The sequence below is a fragment of the Saimiri boliviensis genome, chromosome 2 (genome assembly GCF_048565385.1).
Source record: "Saimiri boliviensis isolate mSaiBol1 chromosome 2, mSaiBol1.pri, whole genome shotgun sequence".
Lineage (NCBI taxonomy): Eukaryota > Metazoa > Chordata > Mammalia > Primates > Cebidae > Saimiri > Saimiri boliviensis.
In genome coordinates, this window is record NC_133450.1 from 233,334,409 (window position 1) to 233,358,570 (window position 24,162).

The following is a 24,162-nucleotide window of genomic DNA, read 5'->3' on the forward strand; positions in this document are numbered from 1 at the left end:
TCGTGGATGGAAAAATTATCTTTCCCCTTTTACTTTAGATGATCTTTAGGTGACCTAAGTGAAAGGTCACCTCTTGATTAATAAAAACAGCTTTACTGTGTCTTTTAAATTATCTGTATATGTTTGTTTTGTTAATCTTCTGGATCAGGTGAGTAGATTAGAGGGGATTATGATGAAGTTGCTGCTTTAACTGGTGGACATTGAAAGACAGCTGTTGGAAATTGAAAATATGTTTTTAATCATAGGGTTTTTTTTTTTTTTTTTTAAGACGGAGTTTTGCTCTTGTTACCCAGGCTGGAGTGCAATGGCATGATCTCGGCTCACCGCAACCTCCGCCTCCTGGGTTCAAGCAATTCTCCTGCCTCAGCCTCCTGAGTAGTTGGGATTACAGGCACACACCACCATGCCCAGCTAATTTTTTGTATTTTTAGTAGAGACGGGGTTTCACCATGTTGACCAGGATGGTCTCGATCTCTTGACCTCGTGATCCACCCGCCTTGGCCTCCCAAAGTGCTGGGATTACAGGCTTGAGCCACCACCGCGCCCGGCCATAGGGGTTATTTTTGACCGAGTTAGTCATCAAAGCAAAGAGAGCAGATGCCCTTGTTGGGAAGAAGGAAAGCAAGACTTTGAGTTTGAGTTCCAAGAAGGGCAATCCTATGCAGCTAATCATCAGACAGGGAGCTTGAAAATAATGGGTTAGAACACTGGTCATCTGGCAGACTTAAGGAGCATTCTACTTGAGGTGCTAGCCTCAGGTCACACAAAGCCATGATAAAGAGCACACTGCTCATTCTGGTAATTATTATATCACAAGCAATCACTTCCTATGTGCTGGATGTTGTCCCCAAACCTTTCTATGTATTTGTCCATTAATCTTCACATTACACCTGGGAAGAAGCTGGGTACAAAATACCTTGTCTTAAATGGCATATCCATTCCTGAGAGAGCCAGGGACTGTCCTGGCAGTCCCTGGCCACATAGGCTCCACCTCAAACTGTGGTTAAATGCCTGGAGACAGAGTCTCTTGCCTCATCTATCTTTCTTTGCTTTCTTCTGTACAGAATTCGCCACCTCTAACAGGTATTTCACAGAATAACACGTATAAATGAGTAAATGTCAGGAAAGAGAAGGAAAATTAAAAGTTCATTACTTCTTAGTGTTTATTTTTAGTGTAGTAAAAATAAGTGGATGACTTAATTCTGTCAGGAAAAAAAGCACTACATATGGCATTTTCTGTGTAGTGCTTTTTTTTTTTTTTTTTTTTTTTTTTTTGAGACGGAGTTTCGCTCTTGTTACCCAGGCTGGAGTGCAATGGCGCGATCTCGGCTCACCGCAACCTCCGCCTCCTGGGTTCAGGCAATTCTCCTGCCTCAGCCTCCTGAGTAGCTTGGATTACAGCATATGCCACCATGCCCAGCTACATTTTTGTATTTTTAGTAGAGACGGGGTTTCACCATGTTGACCAGGATGGTCTCGATCTCTTGACCCTGTGATCCACCCGCCTCGGCCTCCCAAAGTGCTGATTACAGGCTTGAGCCACCGCGCCCGGCGTGTAGTGCTTTCAGTACACTATATTGACCAGATTTACTGTTATAGGATTTCTAGTTGCAGTGTATACTGCACAGTTTACAATATTACACTTAATCGTTACTGAAAGGTGACAATTTAAAAATACCATATCGTAAATAAAGTAAATACAAACCTTTAGGAACTGAGGTCAGTTTTGCTTCTGCAATTCTGATATGGAACACCGTCACCCCTTCAAATGCCCCTGGCTCTATCCCATTGTTATCAAGAGGGTTTGCACTCATTTCTGTCGGGGGAGAATGACATGACTTAGCACACATAGGTTATATATAAAGGAAACTCAGAGTGCAGAAAGACACATCCCAAGAATGAATTTCCCAGGAAGCACAAGCTTCATCCTTTAGGCTCATTTTCACTCAGTATATCTGCTTCTGTCTATCTACTGTCCTTTCTGTCAGCCTCAGAAAAATACTGCTTTGTATTATGTAAACTGCAGTGTATGAGAAGTTCACTATTACTTGCTTTGAATTACCAAGTCAGTGACGTTTTCACTCTCCTCCAACCATGAGCACAATTAAGATTTTGTTATAGTAGTATTGCATCAGAAAAAAAGACCATCCTTCATATACTCGAAAACGTTTATGTTTTTCTGTGTACATTTTTGTGTCTTAAACTTTTTTAAAATTATAAGTCAATTAGAAATCGTTATTTTGTTAGTAGAAATATAACTTTGAAGAAATGCCAGTAAATGCGGTCAGACACTTCGTTGAATTAAATGAATAAATGAATAATAATCTTGGTTATGAATTTTGAATGTAGATTATAGGGAGATGGCATGGTTATAAAATGGGTGTTAGAAATAAAATCAGGTACAGTTTTAAATAGAAGATGAAAAACTCGTCACATCAATAATCTTAAAGCAGATAACCAAACGTTAGGTGCACATTCCAAATAATATCCAAACTAATTTTGTAAATTATATCTGAGTAGCTTATATAACACATTAAAATACTACCTTTAAATTAAATAAGAATAATGTAGATTTTGTTAATCAGGATCTAGTCAGAAACAGAAACCAGGCTAAGTGTTTCAAAGGAGTTTTTTTTTTTTTTTTTTGAGATGGATTCTCTCTCTGTTGCCCAGGCTGGAGTGCAGTTGCGCGATCTTGGCTCACTGCAGCCTCCGCCTCCTGAGTACAAGCAATTCTTCTGCCTTACCGCCCCAAGTATCTGGGATTACAGGCACCCGTCACCAGGCCCAGCTAATTTTTGTATTTTTGGTAGAGGCGGGGTTTTACCATGTTGGGCAGGCTGGTCTCAAACTCCTGACCTCTGGTGATCCATTCACCTTGGCCTCCCAAAGTGCTGGGATTATAGGCGTGAGCCACCATTCCCAGCCTCAAAGGAGGTTCTTGAGGGAGAGGAGACAGTATTACAAAGGCCATATTTTCTTTAAGTGCTAAAAATTTTGTTGGGCATTTTAATTGGTTTATAAATGGCTTATCTAGGCAAAGATTATTATATTCAAAAATTAATTTTGTAAATTATTCTTAATAATGATAAAGTGTTCTACATCTGCTTGCTTATTATAATTTCAAGATGTCCCATTCATTTGAAAAACTTACCTAAAACGTGTAAAGCATTCATTCCTTTGAATGTGTCCTTTTGTATTTTCTTAACTTTATTTTCATGAATTCTGAGTTCTGCTAATGATTTGGGAAGATTAAGTGGTATTTCACTTAGTTGATTGTGGGATAAATATAGCCTTCGCAACTTCTTTGTGGTTAGAAAGGCTTTGGGGTGAATCTTTGTTAGCTTGTTGTTGTTCAGGATCAGACCCTTGATTAAGCATAGAAAGTTACACAATATTAGGAAGTGGATTTGATTTACCAGTATTCTACAGTGATTAGCCAATCATGGAAATCAGTACAATTTATATCATTCGTGTACTAGATCACCAATGTAAAAAATTTCCCAGCCCAATCTAAACTTTAAAAAAGTTTTTACTGCTGAGTTAGAAAAGTGCAGAGCTGTAATGGTTGAGGTTGTGCCTTTGGTTTAGATAGAGGTGCATCTTTTTTATCTTTGAATAGATAATGCATTCATGTGGTTAAGGCTTCAACCTCTACTCAGCCTCCTGTTTCCTTTCAGGGAAGTTAACAAGGATATTATCTTTATCTTATCTTGAAATCTGTGCTACAAAACTATGTTTAGTGCTCACCAAATAAATTTTCGCATAATTTTTTTCTATTTTGAAAACCTTACTTCTTTCATATTTACTAATGTATTTCTCTCAGAACAGAGGCCTGTAAGGAAAAAACTCCTACCATGTGCCCTCACCATTCTGGCATATTTTAGATGTTGGGGAGATAGTAATGGATCCTGAGGAATGGCACAATCTCTTACCAGTTTTTTGGGTATTTCTCAGGGCAAAAAGACAGCATCCTCCATTGGGGGTCTAATTACTCCAGAGAGCAAAAGAGCTTGTACTAGTGTGAGTGTGCTTTCTGCCGCCAAGTCCTTTGCGACATGTCCAAGGGTGCATGGCTACTTGGGTGACCAGCCATCTCAGTCTGCCCAGATCATGAGATTATGGGATGTGGAGATTTCAGAACCCGAACTGTGAATATCCCAGACAAACTGGTACATGTTGGTAACTCTGATTAGCTATTTTCATTGCAAAATGAACACAGCTCAGTTCTTTACTCATTGCCAGATTGTTCAGAAATAATTTTCTGTGTTTACTAAGAATGATGACAGGCCACTGAGCATCTTCAGGACCTTTTAGTCCCTCTTTTCCAATTGAGGTCATATGATTTTCTCAAGGAGCAGCTCTAGATTCATTCATTATATGATTTTGTTCTCAAACTCATTTCACAAAAATATCCCTTTGTTTCCACACTGGTTTCATATGCCTCACTGGCATTGCTCACATTGTTGTTGTTTTTCCATGGCAGAAATACACATTTTGGTTGCTCAGTAAACTCCTTTTATCTGCACATTTCCTCATCTTATTCTTGGCCCTTCTATTTTCCTTTACTCACCCTCCAGAAATTCCAAATATATCACTATTGCTAAAAGTTTCACCAAGAAAGGGTAAGTCTAGTTGAAGAGCTGAAACTACATTTTGTTACCAACTGGTAAAATACCCTTGTTTCTGAGAGTGTGATGCCAACCCAAAGTGTCTTTTCTCTTCCTTTGGTTACACTGAAAAATTAGGTGAGGGGAATTAAAAAACTTGGTGGATCCTCAAGACAGTTTGTGAATTCTCTCTTAACTCCATGAGGTAAATTTTGCAGGAATTATTACTCTCCTGTTAGTGATAAGGAAAGGCATAAAGTGAAGAAAGGTGACTGTCCTACAGTCACCACAAGTGAGGGTTAGCGTGGCCCCACCCCAAAGTGAACCTGTGCATCAGTGAGATCCAGGCTTTTGTTAGTTTGTTTTTCCTAGTTAAAACATGCAGCTGTTGGAACTGCTTAAAAGGAAGGAAAAGTAATACAAAACTATGTAAGAGGTTTTATGCAGCACTATTAATAGCTGCCCTGCATGGTGAGCTGACTGAGTGATCCAGTTAAACTGCCCTCTCAATGCTGGCTTGGTCATCACAGAGCCCCTAATTCATAATTAACAAACAATGTAAGGACAGAAGATGAGAAGAGCATAGCCATTCAGTAATAGGACAGTGATTCATGATTAATGTATCTGATAATGGCTGAAGTGAGCTAGGAGATCTATGATTTTGCTCTCACTGTATTATCCTTTGTGTAAGAACCCCAGTGCCAAACAAGCAGCTAAAATGTAACTTTGTAGACTATCTAAAAAATAATCAGATTATCTTAAAAGACAGGTACCATATAAGGTGATATTATAATTATATAAATGTTTTGTAATTATATGGTATACCCACAAATCATTATAAAGCATGTACTTTAAAAACTGATTTCTATTAATACACTGGGTCAGTCTGCTAATAGTAGCTTAGCAGTATTACTACTTAACAGTTGGGGGCTTCCCCACCATTGCTCTACACTTGACATGCATTTCTCAAAAAAAAAAATCAAGTAGGTCTAAGAAAGCTCCTGATATCATTTAGATTCTAATTTCCCAGTGATAATAGGAGTACATGCGGACCAAGTCCCTGGAATGCTCCTAAAATGTGATAGAATAATGATAATGACAAATTTACATTTATGGCCCCAGTATTAAATATGTCATTAGTTATTATTTTTGTGGTTATATAAGCTGAAAAGGGATTGAAGAAGTGGTAAACACATGAATAGGCTATATTTCCAACTTCTGATGGTAGAATAATGGCCTTGCCATTATCTAAAAGATTCTGTGGCCTAAAGTTAGTGGGGTGGACTGGGTGGATCCTCAGTGGAATCCATTATGTTATTTCTGACTGTCTTAATGTTTTAGTGAGACCTAACTTATAAATATATGCTCTTCTAGTTGTTCTTTTAGATATATATGATCTATATATTGAAGATATAAGATATAGATATTGAAGCCATATATATATACATCATATATCATATATATATATATATATATATATATATATATATATATATATATATGGCTTCAAGCCTTAACAGATCTGAACTGTCTGCACACTTTGAAAATGAAAAGGGCAGACAAGGTGCTGGCTACCTGGCAGTGCAATGTGAGACCTGGATTTTGCAGGGAGGCTTGATGTGACGATTGAGCATCCCTCAGTCTGCCTTACCCTGGGATTGAGAACAGCATGCATGTCCTCAATCCCAGGATGACTTGAAGGAAGAGATGGGCCAGCAGAATCCACTGCACTGACCCTATGCTGACAGGGAGGCATGGTGACCTCACATCTCTCAGATATAGGAATGGAGCCAGGCCTGCATGGTAGCAAGGGGCTAGTATGGTTATGGTATTTTCTACCCTGTTATTTTAGCTTTATATCTTACCTACAGATGACAAACTTTAAATTTGCTTTCTCCAGCACAGCCTGAGAGTGTGGGGAAACAGCCTGGACTAGCCAGGTTTGGCTTACCACCTCTGATGATACAGAACCAGAGCTCTTCCTCTAACACCACGCCAGAGTCAGCAAGGCAAGGAACTGTGCTGAGAGGAGGTGGTAGTACTTTCACAGCCGTGGCAGGTGGATACGAGGTTCTCCTCCAAACCCAATTTCAGACTAAATCAGAAATTTTACTTGCAAAAATTTAGAGACTTCAAAATGATTTCTTGGTTTGCTTTTGTTTTTGAGACAGGGTCTCACTGTGTCACCCAGGCTGGAGTGCAGTGGCATAGTCACTGCAATCTCCACCTCCCAGCTGCAACTACATGCACCGCCACCATACCATCTAATTTTTGTATTTTTTTCTAGAGGTGGAGTCTTGTTATGTTGCCCAGGCTGATCTCAAACTCCTAGGCTCAAGTGATCTGCCCACCTTGGCCTCCCAAAGTGCTGGGATTATAGGTGTGAGCCACTACACCCAGTTCAAAATGTTAAACACGGAAGTAGTAATTTTTTTTTTTTGAGACGGAGTTTCGCTCATTACCCAGGCTGGAGTGCAATGGCGTGATCTTGGCTCACCGCAACCTCCGCCTCCTGGGTTCAGGCAATTCTCCCGCCTCAGCCTCCTGAGTAGCTGGGATTACAGGCACGAGCCACAATGCCTAGCTAATTTTTTGTATTTTTAGTAGAGACGGGGTTTCACCATGTTGACCAGGATGGTCTCGATCTCTCGACCTCGTGATCCACCCGCCTCGGCCTCCCAAAGTGCTGGGATTACAGGCTTGAGCCACTGCACCCGGCCTGTAAGTAGTAATCTTTTAAGTTCTAGACTTTTTTTTTTTTTTTTCCTGAGATGGAGTTTCACTTAGTCACCCAGGCTGGAGTGCCTTGGTATGATCTCAGCTCGCTGTAACCTCTGCCTCCTGGGTTCAAGTGATTCTCCTGCCTCAGCCTCCTGAGTAGCTGGGATTATAGGCGCACACCACCATGCCTGCTAATTTTTTGTATTTTTAGTAGAGACGGGATTTCACCATGTTGGCAAGGCTGGTCTCTAACTCCTGGCCTCAGGTGATCCGCCCACTTTGGCCTAAGTGCTAGGATTACAGGCATGAGCCATTGCGCCCAGCCTAAATCCTAGAATATTAAAATCGTACTAATATAGTAAAGAAAAAAATTCTTTTCCTCTTTAAAGATCCAATAAAGAAGCCATACATGTATATATTAATCAGATATAATCTGTGTGCTGCTGTTAGAGACTTGTGGTGTTTTAAGGTAACACATTTGGATAGAGATTTCTTACACTGTTTGCTAATGATTGCTGCAAATAGTTTTCTTGTTCATTTTAATATATAGTGACTGTTATTACCTGAATAGATTGTAAGCTCATTTGAGTACCATTAAACTCAGCCCACTGCCTTTTACCTGGCTATTATTTAATAAACATCCCTTGAATTAAACTATTAATTGAATTAAATCTATAATTTTTAATTGACCAGAACCCTGCTGAATGCAGGGACTTTTGTCATTCTTTACATATATAAAAGTAAGACTTGTTTATACTAACATAGTGTAATTAATCATTATCGCAAAGATATAGAGTTTTTACTTAAATATTTGAAAGTATGACGATATATTCTTACATAAAGTGAAGTGAGTCCTTTAAAATCATTTTCTTTGATTTCCTTAATTTTATTGTTTTGAAGATCAAGCATTCGAGTATCAAATGGAATGTTGGTTGGTACTGAGGTCAAACCTGAAAAAGAAACAAACATTATATAGTAGAGAATCATGCTGAAGATGAAATTACTAATATGGTAGAAATATACTTTTTTTTTTTTTTTTTAATTTTTAAAGACGGGGTTTCACCATGTTGGTCAGGCTGGTCTTGAATTTCTGACCTCAGGTGATCCGCCTGCTTTGGCCTCCAAAGTGCTTGGATTACAGGCATGAGCCACCACGCCTGGCCGAAATGTACATTTTTTTAAAGTCCATGATTATCATCTACTTACAGATGACTTAACAGTCATAACAGATGACAAAAACTTTGTTTTGAGGGAAGACCTCAGGACCTTTTTCAGTTAATTTATTAATTTTTTTTTTCTTTTTTTTTTTTTTGAGACAGAGTTTCGCTCTTGTTACCCAGGCTGGAGTGCAATGGCGCGATCTCGGCTCAGCGCAACCTCCGCCTCCTGGGTTCAGGCAATTCTCCTGCCTCAGCCTCCTGAGTAGCTGGGATTACAGGCACGTGCCACCATGCCCAGCTAAATTTTTTGTATTTTTAGTAGAGACGGGGTTTCACCATGTTGACCAGGATGGTCTCGATCTCTTGACCTCGTGATCCACCCGCCTCGGCCTCCCAAAGTGCTGGGATTACAGGCTTGAGCCACCGCGCCCGGCCGTTAACTTATTAATTTTTACAAGGTTTCTAGATTGATCTAGCTGTCAACACTCTTCCCCTCTAAGATGGAATAAAAGGAGATAAATTGGAGCTGCCCTGGTGACTGTGAGGAGGTGACCAACTGCTGAGGTGCAGCTTCTGTTAATGTAGTTTTGGCTGAGGAATACGAGCTTTCTTTGCTAATTTTGAGGCTGTTAGAGTGCTAAATGGAAGCATATGGGTCTTGATGATTTTAGTAAGCCTCAGAAAGTTGTGTTTAGAAAATAGAAAAATTACATTTTTTTGTGTGTATATTACCAAAAACTACCACCCATTTCCTTTAAGTAATTAACTCATCTAATAAGTTGTAAATTCTTGGTTTCCAAATACTGGTTCATACATAATTCTTTTTTTTTTTTTCTTTTCTTTTTTTTTTTTGAGACGGAGTTTCGCTCTTGTTACCCAGGCTGGAGTGCAATGGCGCGATCTCGGCTCACCGCAACCTCCGCCTCCTGGGTTCAGGCAATTCTCCTGCCTCCACCTCCCTAGTAGCTGGGACTACAGGCGTGCACCACCATGCCCAGCTAATTTTTGTATTCTTAGTAGAGACGGGGTTTCACCATGTTGACCAGGATGGTCTCGATCTCTTGACCTCGTGATCCACCCGTCTCGGCCTCCCAAAGTGCTGGGATTACAGGCGTGAGCCACCGCACCCGGCCTTTTTTTTTTTCTTGAGACAGTCTTGCTCTGTTGCCCAGGCTGGAGTACAGCAGCACCATTTCTACTCACTGCAACTTCTACCTTCTAGGTTCTAGTGACTCTCCTGCCTTAGCGTCCCAAGTAGCTAGGATGTGTACCACCATGCCCAGCTAATTTTTGTATTTTTAGTAAAGACACTATTTTGCCGTGTTGGCCAGACTAGTCTTGAACACCTGGACTCAAGTGATCCGCCTGCTTCAGCCTAGATGTCAGTACACTGACATCTAGATAGAACCGTCTTCATTCCTGAATAGTAGTCATATATTTAATAGTCATGAATTGAAGAATTGAAAAACTAATATATGAATATCATCATTGTATCCTACAGCCCTATATACTTTTCCTTTCTATACTTTAAAATTAGGCCAGGCACCCTGGCTTACACCTGTAATCCCAGCACTTTGGGAGGCCAAGGTGGGTGGATCACCCGAGGTCATGAGTTTGAGACCAGCCTGGCAGGAGTTTGAGACCAGCCTGGCCAACATGGTGAAACCCCGTCTCTACTAAAAATACAAAAATTAGCTGGGCGTGATGGCACGTGCCTGTAGTCCCAGCTACTTGGGAGGCTGAGGCAGGAGAATTGCTTAAACCCAGGAGGCAGAGGTTGCAGTGAGCCAAGATAGTGCCACTGCACTCCACCCTGGGTGACAGAGTGAGACTTTGTCTCTAAAAAAATTAAATTAAGACTCTCTTAAGAAATTTAACTATATGTAGGAAGAAGAAATGGGGTAACTTGATGAATTAGCAAAGGTAAAGGGGCAGTTTTGTTTGTTAGAATAGATTCTTTTTTCTTTTTTTTTTTTTTTCCCTGGAGACAGAGTCTTGCTCTTTCACCTAGGCTGGAGTGCAGTGGCATGATCTTGGCTCACTGCAACCTCTGCCTCCCAAGTTCAAGCAGTTCTCCTGCCTCAGACTCCTGGAAGCTGGGACTACAGGCACATGCCCTCATGTCTGACTAATTTCTTGTATTTTTAGTAGAGACAGGGTTTCACTGTGTTGCCCAAGCTGGTCTCAAACTCCTGACCTCATGATTTGCCTGCCTTGGCCTCCCAAAGTGCTAGGATTACAGGTGTGAGCCATGGCACCTAGCCCCTAATTTTGCCATTTTTATGAACACAGGAGATTATTTTGGTTTTAGAAAATGAAGTGGAAGTCTTGTAGGAAGTGGAAGTCTTGTAGGAAGTCTTGTAGAAGCCTCTGAAGCAGGGATCCTCCTGGTAGCATAGATTTTGACAAACCTACTCTTGCCCTGCCCCTGATGAAACTGAAGCTCTGAAAAAAATTTCGTCTCCTGAGGGAGGAAGAGTGATAAATGCCCAGACCCTTTTTTTGGTCATGTTGTGGGGAGGTAGGATGGGTGCAGCAGCATGCTGATGGTATGTCTGACTGTCATAGATATCCTTAGGTGGATTTTGTTTCTAGAGTTTTTTCAAAGCTGAATGTTTGGGAGACTGTGTGACGGGAACACCAGCTGCCTGCCGTGTGGTAGCTTGGGTTTCTCAGGTCTTTGGTGACAAGTGTGTACTGGAGCAGTTTTATGCAATGTCTCATCCAGGGTCTTCATGTTGGAAGCATATAACTGCTCTGCTGTGGCACATATGGAGGCCAGCATGTAGGGGTGGTCTGCACTAAAGATAAATGTGTCCTTATTCACCATCTTACCCCGAACCAACCCAGTTTACATCCAGTGGGGTCACAGTGAATACACATATTTTTATCTGGAATTTTGACTTACAGAGTGCTTTAACATGCACCCACTCTGCAAAGTGATAGTCAGTAATGTTTTTTCTTGTCTGGGATGCAGTTTAGTACAATAGTACATTCTGATATTCCCCAACTAATCTCTTCTCGCATTCAGTATCTGTCTTAGCTTCTGCATTTCTCGTTCCTGCTGCTCTTTCCACAGTGATTCTGCATAAACGAGTTTTCTCAAACGGTGCTTGTATCTTAATCTCTTTCTTATGAGAATTCCACAGGTAAAGCTTAAGCTCTATTTTTTTCCTAGCACACCTATTTTTCTTTCTTTCTTTCTTCTTTTTTTTTTTTTAGTAGAGACGAGGTTTCACCTTGTTGGTCAGGCTGGTCTTGAACTCCTGACCTCAGGTGATCCACCCACCTTGGCCTCCCAAAGTGCTGGCATTACAGGTGTGAGCCAGCGTGCCCAGCCTCCTAGTCCATCTATTTCATTAGACTTTCCTAGTAACGCTAGCTCGTATCAGTCTCCTCTTTTTTTGAATGCTTTTTGTTTACCTCTCATTTTGTTATATAACAACAAACTTAATTAAAGCCTCTACAGTAGATTATTATAAGCTATGACTCTTGCCATGAATGCTATGGCAGTAGGAAGCAAGTCTAATGCTTTTCTTTTTTTTTTTTTTTTTTTTTTTTTTTAGACGGAGTTTCGCTCTTGTTACCCAGGCTGGAGTGCAATGGCGCGATCTCGGCTCACCGCAACCTCCGCCTCCTGGGTTCAGGCAATTCTCCTGCCTCAGCCTCCTGAGTAGCTGGGATTACAGGCACGTGCCACCATGCCCAGCTAATTTTTTGTATTTTTAGTAGAGACGGGGTTTCACCATGTTGACCAGGATGGTCTCGATCTCTCGACCTCGTGATCCACCCGCCTCGGCCTCCCAAAGTGCTGGGATTACAGGCTTGAGCCACCGCGCCCGGCCTAAGTCTAATGCTTTTCAAGACATCTGCTCATACAGACACATGAGGTGACCCTGATGGGCCATCAGCCCCTGAGTGGGAGTTGTGTGCCAGACCTTGGTCTCCATAGTGGGACCTGGGACCAGTCTCAGCTGTTCCTTCTTGGAAACAGATGAGGGCAACAACTCTTGATATGCATTCCTGTCATGTCCCCTTCCTGAACAGGGTATGGGTATGCTCTTGAGTGCTCCTTCATTAGAAGTATTAAAGAAATAAAATACTCAGCAAAGAATTATAAATTTGAAAGAGACTTTATCTACTTTTTTCTTAGGCAGTTTTAAACCCAAATTGTTTTTTTTTTTTTTTTTTTTTTTTTTTGAGAAGGAGTTTCGCTCTTGTTACCCAGGCTGGAGTGCAGTGGCGCGATCCTGGCTCACCGCAACCTCCGCCTCCTGGGTTCAGGCAATTCTCCTGCCTCAGCCTCTTGAGTAGCTGGGATTACAGGCACGTGCCACCATGCCCAGCTAATTTTTTGTATTTTTAGTAGAGACGGGGTTTCACCATGTTGACCAGGATGGTCTCGATCTCTTGACCTCGTGATCCACCCGTCTCGGACTCCCAAAGTGCTGGGATTACAGGCTTGAGCAGCCACGCCCGGCCACTCAAATTGTTAAAAAGGAAATAAAGCATTATTTTAAAAGGTCTAGATCAGAGATTTCACAAGCTTGCTTTCTTTTTTTTTTTTGGTTGGTTTGTTTGTTTTTTGAGACAGAGTTTCACTTTTGTTACCCAGGCTGGAGTGCAATGGCGTAATCTCGGCTCACCGCAACCTCCGCCTCCTGGGTTCAGGCAATTCTCCTGCCTCAGCCTCCTGAGTAGCTGGGATTACAGGCACGTGCCACCACGCCCAGCTAATTTTTTGTATTTTTAGTAGAGGCGGGGTTTCACCATGTTGACCAGGATGGTCTCGATCTCTTGACCTCGTGATCCACCCGCCTCGGCCTCCCAAAGTGCTGGGATTATAGGCTTGAGCCACCGCGCCCAGCCTTTTCACAAACTTTCTATAACTCATTTCATTGTTCTGGACACACAACTTACTTTGTTATCATGGAGTTTTACTGAAAAGTACAGTCTCAACCTGCTAACACTTGAGATAAAACTGCAAGTGGTATCCATTCTCTCTGAAGAGAATTAAAATGAAGTGCTTTGATTTAACTTGGGAAGAGAAGGAAATGTTCTGTGTACAACATTCCCATAGTTTTCCTCTGATTTTCAGAATTTAAAAAATAAATTTAAGGGCAAGGCGTGGTGATGCACATCTGTAATCCCAGCACTTTGAGAGGCTGAGGCAGGTGGATCACGAGGTCAAGAGATGGAGATCATCCTGGCCAACATGGTGAAACCCTGCCTCTACTAAAAATGCAAAAATTAGCTGGGCATGGTGGCATGCACCTCTAGTCCCAGCTACTCAGGAGGCTGAGGCAGGAGAATCACTTGAACCTGGGAGGCCAAGGTTTCAGTGAGCTGAGATCGTACCACTGCACTCTAACCTGGCAACAGAATAAGACTCCAACTCAAAATAAATAAGGCCTGGCACGGTGGCTCATGCCTATAATCCCAGCACTTTGGGAGGGCGAGGAGGGCGGATCACGAGGTCAGGAGTTCAAGACCAGCCTGATCAATATGGTGAAACCCCGTCTCTACTAAAAATATAAAAATTAGGCCGGGCGCGGTGGCTCAAGCCTGTAATCCCAGCACTTTGGGAGGCCGAGGCGGGCAGATCACGAGGTCAATAGATCAAGACCATCCTGGTCAACATGGTGAAATCCCGTCTCTACTAAAAAAAATGCAAAAAATTAGCTGGGCATGGTGGTACGTGCCTATAACCCCAGCTACTCAGGAGGCTGAGGCAGGAGAATTGCCTGAACCCAGGAGTTGGAGGTTGTGGTGAGCCGAGATCGCGCCATTGCACTCCAGCCTGGGTAACAAGAGCGAAAACTCTGTCTCAAAAACTAAAAACAAAAATTAGCTGGGAATGGTGGCAGGCGCATGTAATCCCAGCTGCTAGGGGTGCTGAGGCAGACGAATTGCTTGAACCTGGGAGGTAGAGGTTGCAGTGAGCTGAGATTGTGCCACTGCACTCCAGCCTGGGCAACACAGCAAGACTGTGTCTCAAAATAAATAAATAAATAAATAAAATAAATAAGTTTGGATGTACTTTGGAGTTTGGTGTACTTTCTACCTAAAAACTTAAATGAAAAAAATCTTGTAAAAGCAACGAGATTATTTTTGAAATTTCAGTGAAGACTTTTTCTGTCTTTTAAATTGTCAGAATAGCATTATTGTTCTTCAAAACAAAATTGGCTATGTTCTTACCTAGATCTGAACAATGTACAACTCGTGAATAGCACTGACATCCAAATGGACACATTGGAAACAGATCAAATGGAAAAAAGGGGATTCTTGGCTCTCGTGTTGGAAAAAGAGAGTTGTCCTCCTCCTCATCATCATCGTCATCATCTGTGTCTTCCATATCCTTCAGCATCATATTCTTTAATGCCATGTGTGAAGGGCTAAAGAAGGGTTTGGCAGAGCACAAAGCCAGGAATAATAGGAGCACATATTCCTTCATGTTATCTTAGTGTAGAAGACGAGTCTAGGACTAAACAGACATTGGATATTAAGTTAAAGTTTAAATGGATATAATTCCTGCATGTCTACATTTCTCAGTTCTGGCAAGAGTACAATGAAATGGCATTTTTATCCGTTGCTAGCTGATGTGAGAGTAAATTTATAAAGATTTTTGGAAAACAATTCAGCAGTGTGCATTGCAAACTATAAAAATATCTCTGTTTTTCAGATAGTGATTCTACTTTTTGGAATCTAGTCTCAGGAAACATTTCTAAAGTGCATAAATAGGTTCATCACAGAATTATAATAGCAAAAATATTTCAGACAATCATAATGGTTAAAGGGGAATTACAAAATAAAATAGGGCATATTTATTCCATGAAATATTTTGGAACCCACAAAATGCTTGCAAAGACATTTTAAAATATGGGATATTATCTTTTGTGAAATAAAAAAAGGAAATATAAAAAATCCACACACAATATACTTACAAACACTCAGAAACAAACAAAAGCAAACCTGGCAGGAATATACCTGATTCATGATAAACTCTGGGCACTAGAACCATAGATGACTTGTATTTTCCTTTTTCCTTTGATTTTCATAATGAGCAATGAGTATTACCTTTATAATGAAAAGCTAATAAACATTTTTAAAAAAACAGAACAGATTATCTTACCAAACTCTGCATTCCCAAAATTCTTCCATTGCCTTAATGTCTTCATTGTCCCTGAAGGAGAATGTCTTCATTGTCTCCTTAGACAACATCTGGAATTTTTCCTTAACTGATTTCTCTCCACCTTTCCCAACCTCACTCTCATAGTTGGTCACTTTCCACAGTTGAGATCTTTTTCCTTCTAATCTGTTCCATTGTCTAATACTTGATCCAAACTGTCTGATATTCAGATTGTTCATTATTACTCATCTTTCGACTGAGTTCTGTTTGTTTGTTTTCAGTTGCTTTTTTATTTTTGAGATAGAGTCTCGCTCTGTTGCCCAGGCTGGAGTGCAGTGGCACCATCTCGGCTCACTGCAGCCTCTGCCTCCCAGGTTCAAGCGATTCTTCTGCCTCAACCTCCTGAGTAGCTGGTACTACAGGCGCCTGCCACCACACCCAGCTAATTTTTTGTATTTTAAGTAGAGGCGGGGTTTCACCATGTTAGCCAGGATGGTCTTGATCTCCTGACCTCGTGATCTGCCCACCTAAGCCTCCGAAAGTCCTGGATTACAGGCGCGAGCCACTGAGCCCGGCCTTTTTCAGTTGCATTTTTAAAATGCACACAAAATGGAAATATACAAATGAGAACCTTCAGAGCATAGATTTATTGCCATATTTACATATCATAATTTTTAAATTGTCACCTGTGAAATGTGTATGTTCTTTGAAATTTTCAAAAATTAAAAGCGTTATGAAATAATTCAAAGTAGATGCATCCCAGAGATGTTCATTGGTGAAATTGAGTCCTGGCAGGAGGGCATCCACTCACCACCACAGCAGAGGGCTCTGCAAACCCTAATAGTTCACCAGGCTACAGTCAACTAACTAGTCCACCAGACCTGTCATTGCCTGAGTGCCAGAGGGCAGCTGAGGTGTAGAAGACTTTTAGAGCCGGGCGCGGTGGCTCAAGCCTGTAATCCCAGCACTTTGGGAGACCGAGGCGGGTGGATCACAAGGTCAAGAGATCGAGACCATCCTGGTCAACATGGTGAAACCCCGTCTCTACTAAAAATACAAAAAAAAATTAGCTGGGCATGGTGGTGTGTGCCTGTAATCCCAGCTACTCAGGAGGCTGAGGCAGGAGAATTGCCTGAACCCAGGAGGCGGAGGTTGCGGTGAGCCGAGATCGTGCCATTGCACTCCAGCCTGGGCAACAAGAGCGAAACTCTGTCTCAAAAAAAAAAAAAAAAAAAAAAAAAAAAAGACTTTTAGAGTCAGTCAGGATTGGCCCAGCCTCAGAAAGACCTACCCCTCCAAATCCTAACTGGTTACAATTTCCCAGAACCAAAAAAATCAGCTTTAACATCTCCACACAGGCTTGCTTTTTCCTGGATTTAAGAATCAAGAATGGGCCGGGCGTGGTGGCTCAAGCCTGTAATCCCAGCACTTTGGGAGGCCGAGGCGGGTGGATCACGAGGTCAACAGATCGAGACCATTCTGGTCAACGTAGTAAAACCCCGTCTCTACTAAAAATACAAAAAAATTAGCTGGGCATAGTGGCGTGTGCCTGTAATCCCAGCTACTCAGGAGGCTGAGGCAGGAGAATTGCCTGAACCCAGGAGGCGGAGGTTGCGGTGAGCCGAGATCGCGCCATTGCACTCCAGCCTGGGTAACAAGAGCGAAACTCCATCTCAAAAAAAAAAAGAATCAAGAATGAATTCATTAACTTAATTAACATCTTCATTTATATATGATATATCTTTTTAAATCACCAGATGAGGACTAGAATATCCCACTGTCATTAGTTATTAACCTGACAATTTGTCATATGCTTTAAAAATTTAAATGAGTGGCATGAAATTTGCCCACTGGGTAGCTGGATGGCACCGGTCAGGTATGTGTAGTATTCCTGTGATAATCCACACTAAGCTATGCTAGGAAGGAGATTACAGGACAGATCTGAAAATGTCAAGAGCTTTTTATATTTTAATAATCCTGTTCTGAATCCCATTTCAAAACTAGCACTAGGCTCCCATCTGTACACTACTTTGTGGAGGTGTCAATTCAGATGTTATTCTAGACTCATCCTTCATATTAAATAGGAAATGAGACGTAAAGAGCTTAAGTGACTTGCCCAAAGTCACCTACCAAATATAAATGGAGCCAGAGCTAGGGCTCATGTGTCCCAACTTCCTATTCTGTGCTGCCTTCTGCTCCAGCTTATGTGGGGAGACTCAGTTGTCTTATCTAGAAATCTCATGGCTTCGAGGGCATACTCTGTCATTTCTTCTTATCCAACCAGTATACAAATTCCTGATCTGTATATATCTGTACATAAAGAAGCACTTGTGTAGCTTGGATTGGAAGGGTAGAGAATAGAATGATTGGGTGGTCAGATTTGTGCAGTACAGGGTGAGAGATTGTGCTGGCAACACACAGTCCAGTGGCTTCTGATGGAGAGCGCCAAGCAGAAATCACCAACTATGGCTGACTACTGTTCTGTGGCAGACATGGGGTGTTTCTGCAGGCAGGCAGGTTTATGTTTCATTTTCCAGTCATCCTCCATATGGGGTCTTGGTAAAGGTTTCTGGGGGCTTCCTTTTCAATATCACTTTGTCCCTGGCACATTGTCTCTGTGCCTTAGCTATCTTTGACTCATTATGTGTTTTGACTTAAGGCTGTTGTGTGGTTCCTGGCTTCTTAAGGTTTAGCGCCCAGCTTTGCCTCAACCTTCAAAATACTCTTTCCCTAGGAAATTTCAACTCTTGGTCCTCAGCTAAATCAAAGCTGGCCCCTGATTCCAATTTATTCTGTAACATTCTTGCATTACAGCTCTGTCTTCTAGGTGCACAGCTGCCCTTGACCTTGTCTGACCCTGGCAACAAGAAGCTATAGAATTATAATGTCATTTCAGGTACTGTTTCTGGCTTTCTTTGAGGTTGCTGGAGTTGTTCGGTGGGCATTTACCAAGTACCCCAGGCAGTGTCACTTGTCAGAATGCTTAATCTCTTAAAGTAGAGTGCACTTTCCTCCCCATTCTCTTTTCTCCCACACCTCCCTACTCGAAAATAAAAAACCCACAACTCCTAATCAACTACTGTCAGGTAAATATGAAATTGTAAACTTAACACTTGAGTGTCAGGTGCATTAATAGAAAAACTAAAAAATAAAATGCCTAGATTAGTAAATAGAGAATGTCAATTGTATATACTGTGACTTATGGGGTAGGAATAGAGGTGTGGGACTTTAACACTAGATGTGTGGTACCCAGAGCTCTGAAAGTAAAATTCTTGACCATGTCTGTCTATCATAACCCTCAGTTTACTGTTTGAGAAAAATAGATCTAAAGACATCTGTGAAAACATATATTTACATGAAAAAAAGAATATATAAACCTGGTAAGAGGGATAATGGGATTATAAACAAAGCTTTGCTTTTCTTCCTATGCATAGTTTTTAAATTATATTGCTTTTAAAATATTTTAAATGTCAGTCTGCAAACAGAATTTTCTTTGCTTGTTTCTACATCTACTACTGTCTTTTCCTACCACTTTTTGTAGGAATTGGTATAATCAAAGGTTTCCCATACATACTGTTCTCATCTATCTCTACCTGAAAGTCAAGTAATAGCACCTACTTGGCAAATTGTTTGGAGGTTCACAATTTCTTGAGGCTTAATCCTATTTGTTCTGGTCTTGGGGAAATGAAGATTTTGATAAAGTTATTTTTTTATGTTGGTTGTGTTTTGTTTGTTTGTTTGTTTTCATTTGAGGTGGAATCTCACTCTGTCGCCCAGGCTGGAGCACAGTTGAGTGATACTGGCTCACTGCAACCTCCACATCCTGGGTTCAAGTGATCCTCCCACCTAAGCCTTCCAAGTAGCTGGGATTACAGGTATGTGCCATCACGCCTGGCTAATTTTTTATATTTTTGTAGAGACAGTGTTTTACCATGTTTGCCAGGCAGGTGTTGAACTCCTGACCTTAAGCAATCCACCCATGTTCACCGCCCAAAGTGCTGGAATTATAGGTGTGAGCCACAGCACCTGGCCTGATTGTTTTTAAGTGTTTTTCCATAGACTCTTTGAACTATATGGACTTTAGATTCCCCGTCTGGACCAGAAAAACCTATTTAACAGAAAATATATCCAAAATGCAGAAACCAAAAAACTATGGAACTTAAAAAAATATGTAAAACACCAGGAATGCATTAGAGATCCAAAGTGGGGTGCCAGGAACACATTGTGGTGTTCCTGGTGGCCTGGCAGCAGGAATGGGGACTGGCCTCAGCTCCTTTGCACACCACATGATGGTTTCCCAGATGCCTTCAGCCTCGTGCCACTGTCAAGAGAGGCTTTCCCAGTACTGGGTTGAGGTTTGAGATGAGGAACGGGATCAGGTGTGAGGAGCAGAACTGAGAGTTGAGAGATGAAGGAGAAGGCACACAGGTCAGGGAAGGTGGGGAGCAGAACAGTGGTGGGCCTGCTTCTTTCTAATCCCCACCTCAGGGCTACTGACCAGCCCCCGAATGGCATCAGGAGAAGCATCACCCAGGGATCCTTCCTTTGTCTCTCCACTTTTTAGACTGATAAGTTACAGGAGACCCTCCCTGCCTTTACTCAAAACTGAGGCAACATGAAAATATGAAATGGAGTCTTCTGCCTCCTAGTTTTAGGCAATAGCATTATCTGTAGTTGTTGGGAAACATTCCAGTTGCTGAGCAGCAGAGGCAGGCACTTATATATGGTAATTGGACCCTTTCCTAGGGAGTAAGAGATGGAGCCCTGTGGAAGCAGGAGTTCCTTCTGGTGGTGAAGATTCTAGATCATTCTTGACCAGGGAGCATATCTACCCTGGCTGAATAGTTCCAGGGAGAGGATACTACCTCAAGGCATCATATTCTGCAGTTGCTCATCCATTGCTGTTAGCAAAGTCTTTATATGGAAACGAGAAATGCTTGCTGGAAAATTCTTTTCTCTGTGCTAGCTCTGTCTTCTGTTAGTCTTATACAATTAACCTAATCTTTTTGCATTCTCTTATCCTAGTTGCTTGCAAAGAAAAATGTGGAGCCAACCTGGATTCCATGAGGAATTCATTATTTACACTCTTCATCTGAGTCTCTTGCTGGGTCTCTTCCACCACTTAGTTAATAAGTACAAGTTAAGTATAGGTCCTAAACCTCCCCCTAGTCCAGTGTGCAACTGTTTACCAATAGAAAAATAATGGAATGTGTAGGAGGGAACCCTAGATAGCAGTGTTTTTTTCTTATTCATGAATAATAGAATATTATATTTCATTTAAAATGATATGACGTTTGGTTGGTTGTTTTATTTTCAGTTTATTAATGTGGTACAACCTCTGTTTTATTAGTTTTGGCAGTAGTTAGATTATTATATTTTTAAAACCTTTAAAAATATTGAATCTTCTTCAGGAATATTCAATATTTCCCTGATTTAAACCAGTTTTGCCAGTGTTTTCTACCCACAGAAAGCTTTGGATTTTGGTTTCAAGTCTCTCTTAATCAGAATACTATTTGGAATATTCTTCCAGTGCTACTGCTGTTACTAATAAATCATAGCAGCATAGAGCTAAGAGAGGCCTTTGAAACTTTGCCCCCTAGGGTCCTCTTTTACTGAGAAAAAGCTGAGGCCAGAACTGGCTGGAGGAGGTGGAGCTGAGGGCTGGCCTCCTCACTGCTTGTCCATTGTGCTTTCCACTGGACTGCATGTCCTCCTAAATGGCTTTTAATCTCATAGTTACTTCAGACAGTGAACAGACTTTCCTCTGGAAAAGCCTATGTAAGGAGTTTTGGCCAAGCTCTCAAAACAGTTCATAACAGAACTGGAAATATAGCTTAAGAAGCACATAAGCTTTCATTTTTCCACTTAAATGGTCTACAACTTAGAATGGAAAGTTTGTGAGTGAAATGGTATTTCCTCTCAGACACTATTATTAGGTAAATAAGTCACTTTGCTTTTCAGTCTTATGTTTAAAGGCCTGCTTGAACTTTTCCCTTTGTTTTAAATATGCCTGTCAGTTCACAGGTACCAGTAGCAGACTTCAGTATATAAATGTGATATAACATACTCCATATATCTCACAGAAGAAATCCAAACCAAATTCAGATGTAATCAAGGCACAGCCTTGTAAGCTAACAAATAAAAGTCCAAGCATGCATTTGGAAACTTTTCCATAGTACCATTTGTTCATGGATGCTGATATGTTTAAAGATAGCACTTTCCTTAAAAAGTAGTTAACTTTAGCTTAGAAGTAAAACTAGCATTCTGACTAAGCATTCTGGCTGTTTTTCCTTTTATACTAATGTTGCCCTTCATCAATTTTTCCATATCTCTAGCAACCAAGCTACTGTCTTAAAAAACAAAATCTCCTCCCTCTCCATTTTTATGTTCCCCCAGCAGCTCAAGACTTGTGCTTGTAAAGTTAATCGTGTTTGTCTCCAGCCTCGGATCAGTTATTGGAATATATGTTTTTAATTGAGCAGTTAGTTGTAACAGAAGACTATATATCCTCTGTTCTTTCTACTACTACACTATTCTCCTTAATGCCAAAAAAACAAACTAAAAACATCAGGATCCTTTTGTGTGTATAGGTTTGTGACTTAATTTTTTTTTTTCTTTCTTTCTTTTTCTTTCTTTCTTCTTTTTCTTTTAACAACTTGATGATTCTTGGAGGGATTTAAAAAAGAAAAAAGAAAAAAAACCTTAATTTTGAAGGAAATATAACCCCCTCAGGTTCTTTATGACTCAGTCCCTACACCATGTGGCCACTGTTTCTTGGCTGCCACAACTCTGAATAGATTAACATGAAAGAATGCTACACTCTATTTAAATTAATAAGGAGTAGAATATTGAATACATTGCTTAAATTTTTTTAATCTAAAATTTTAATCAGAAATTTACTTTGGGACAAAGGAAATCTTTGAAAGTGTTAAATTCTGACTGTACACGTGCTGTGAAAATTTCCTAATCTTTCATATTGAATATGGTGCTAGTTAAATTATTGCTGTTAAAGTATTGTTTCTTAGAATTGTATAGATTTCCATTTTAACTTTTCAATGCCATTTCATTATAATAAGGAAAACATTTATCAAGGAAAAATATGAATATTCAAATGTATAAGTAAAAATGACATTAGCTCACACATTCAAAACACACATTAGAAAATATCATTTTAAATATTGAAAAACATATTTACTATTTCATTTTTTTATTTCAGCAGAACTGCCAGAAGATATATTTACTGTGTCATTTAATGTAGCTGTGATATCCCCAAACTTTATTAATTATTATAGCAATGTTATTTTCTTAGATGAACATAAAAGATGTTTATTTAAATGACTTAAAATCAATCATGTTAACATTTATGGTGAGGCATAATGAAAGGTTTTCACTTAGCTGAAAAAAAAGTCACATAATTATATTTAACATAAATTCATTATAGATAAGACAAAACTAGAATAATTTTAGGTACAAATTTAGGTTTGTATTTAAATGCTGATTTTTAAGAAATTATAGAAATAAGCTTTGGACTTTATCATATTATTTATAAGCATTTGTTTATAACATTAATGGCTCCTTAGTATTGACTATAAAGTAATTGTACATTGGTACCTGTAAGATAGACATGAAACATACCTGTCAGAAGAGAGTAGTCCTCTTAAAAGTAGAAGTTATCCACCATGTACTAGTTATCTATAATGTAAATGTTCTCAGGAACTGTGTAAGAAGAAAAGATGAGGAGATATTACATTTAAAAGAAAAAAACACCTTTCAACACAGTCCTGGTGTGGCTGCACCCTGGGTGATACTAGAATAAACTGCTTCCACAGATTAGTCCATGTTAGTACTGAGGAGCAAGATTAAAACTTGTTACTGCTCATGTGTTTTCCATCACTGTTTGTATCGTAGCCAAGACTTCTAGCTAAACTCTAGACGTCTACTGGAAGATTCTGAAGAAAAAAAAAAAGAAAGTTTAATAATGCATGGCAACTGGCCATTGAAAGTGCAGTCAGAATCATTCAAGAAATACCTAGTTTTAAAAATACTTTATAAGAATCTTAAGTGAATGAATATTTATAAATTACAATTTCAAAAATTACTCAACCTGGATAGGCTAATAAAATATTTATCGATCTGAGTAAAGGATACTAACATGACTGAAGTATATACCCAAACTCCAGATCTACCTGACAAAGAACCATGCCTTTATTTTCTTCTAATGACTGTAGCTATTGCATTATGCATACTTCTCCAGACTTTTTTTTTTTTTAAGCTTTTAGCACTGCTATAGGCTTGTCAGGGCAACTACAGACCAGGCTCCATGAACTGCTCCCTGGACTCAACATATATGACATAAATGCAGGCACACATGCAGGTCCATGTAACACCCTCTTAGGATGCATACAACTTTCTTTTTTCAAGAATATTAGCTGTGGCCTCACTGACATTTAGGGAGACTTAGAGCAGAAAAGATGCTATTCTCTGAAAAGAAATCATCAGTACCCCTTTTTCCACTCATCCCCAAAAGATGATTGGCCAATTC

The 24,162-nt window shown here is 40.3% G+C and overlaps 2 protein-coding genes across 2 annotated transcripts in view; one reads left to right on the top strand and one right to left on the bottom strand.

Annotated features, from left to right (window-relative positions):
- Positions 1-23,501, bottom strand: part of ASPN (asporin) — a 35,599-nt gene extending 12,098 nt beyond the window's left edge. Inside the window, exons 1-5 of the mRNA XM_010348801.3 lie at positions 23,256-23,501; positions 14,690-14,975; positions 8,169-8,281; positions 3,155-3,368; positions 1,706-1,816 (exon numbers count right to left, since the gene is read on the bottom strand). Of these exons, the coding sequence (XP_010347103.1) occupies positions 1,706-1,816; positions 3,155-3,368; positions 8,169-8,281; positions 14,690-14,945 (694 nt within the window). The 5' untranslated portion in view covers positions 14,946-14,975; positions 23,256-23,501. The remainder of the gene's footprint in view (positions 1-1,705; positions 1,817-3,154; positions 3,369-8,168; positions 8,282-14,689; positions 14,976-23,255) is intronic.
- CENPP (centromere protein P) overlaps positions 1-24,162 on the top strand; it is a 290,099-nt gene that overhangs the window by 139,500 nt on the left and 126,437 nt on the right. The gene's annotated exons all lie outside the window — the stretch shown is intronic.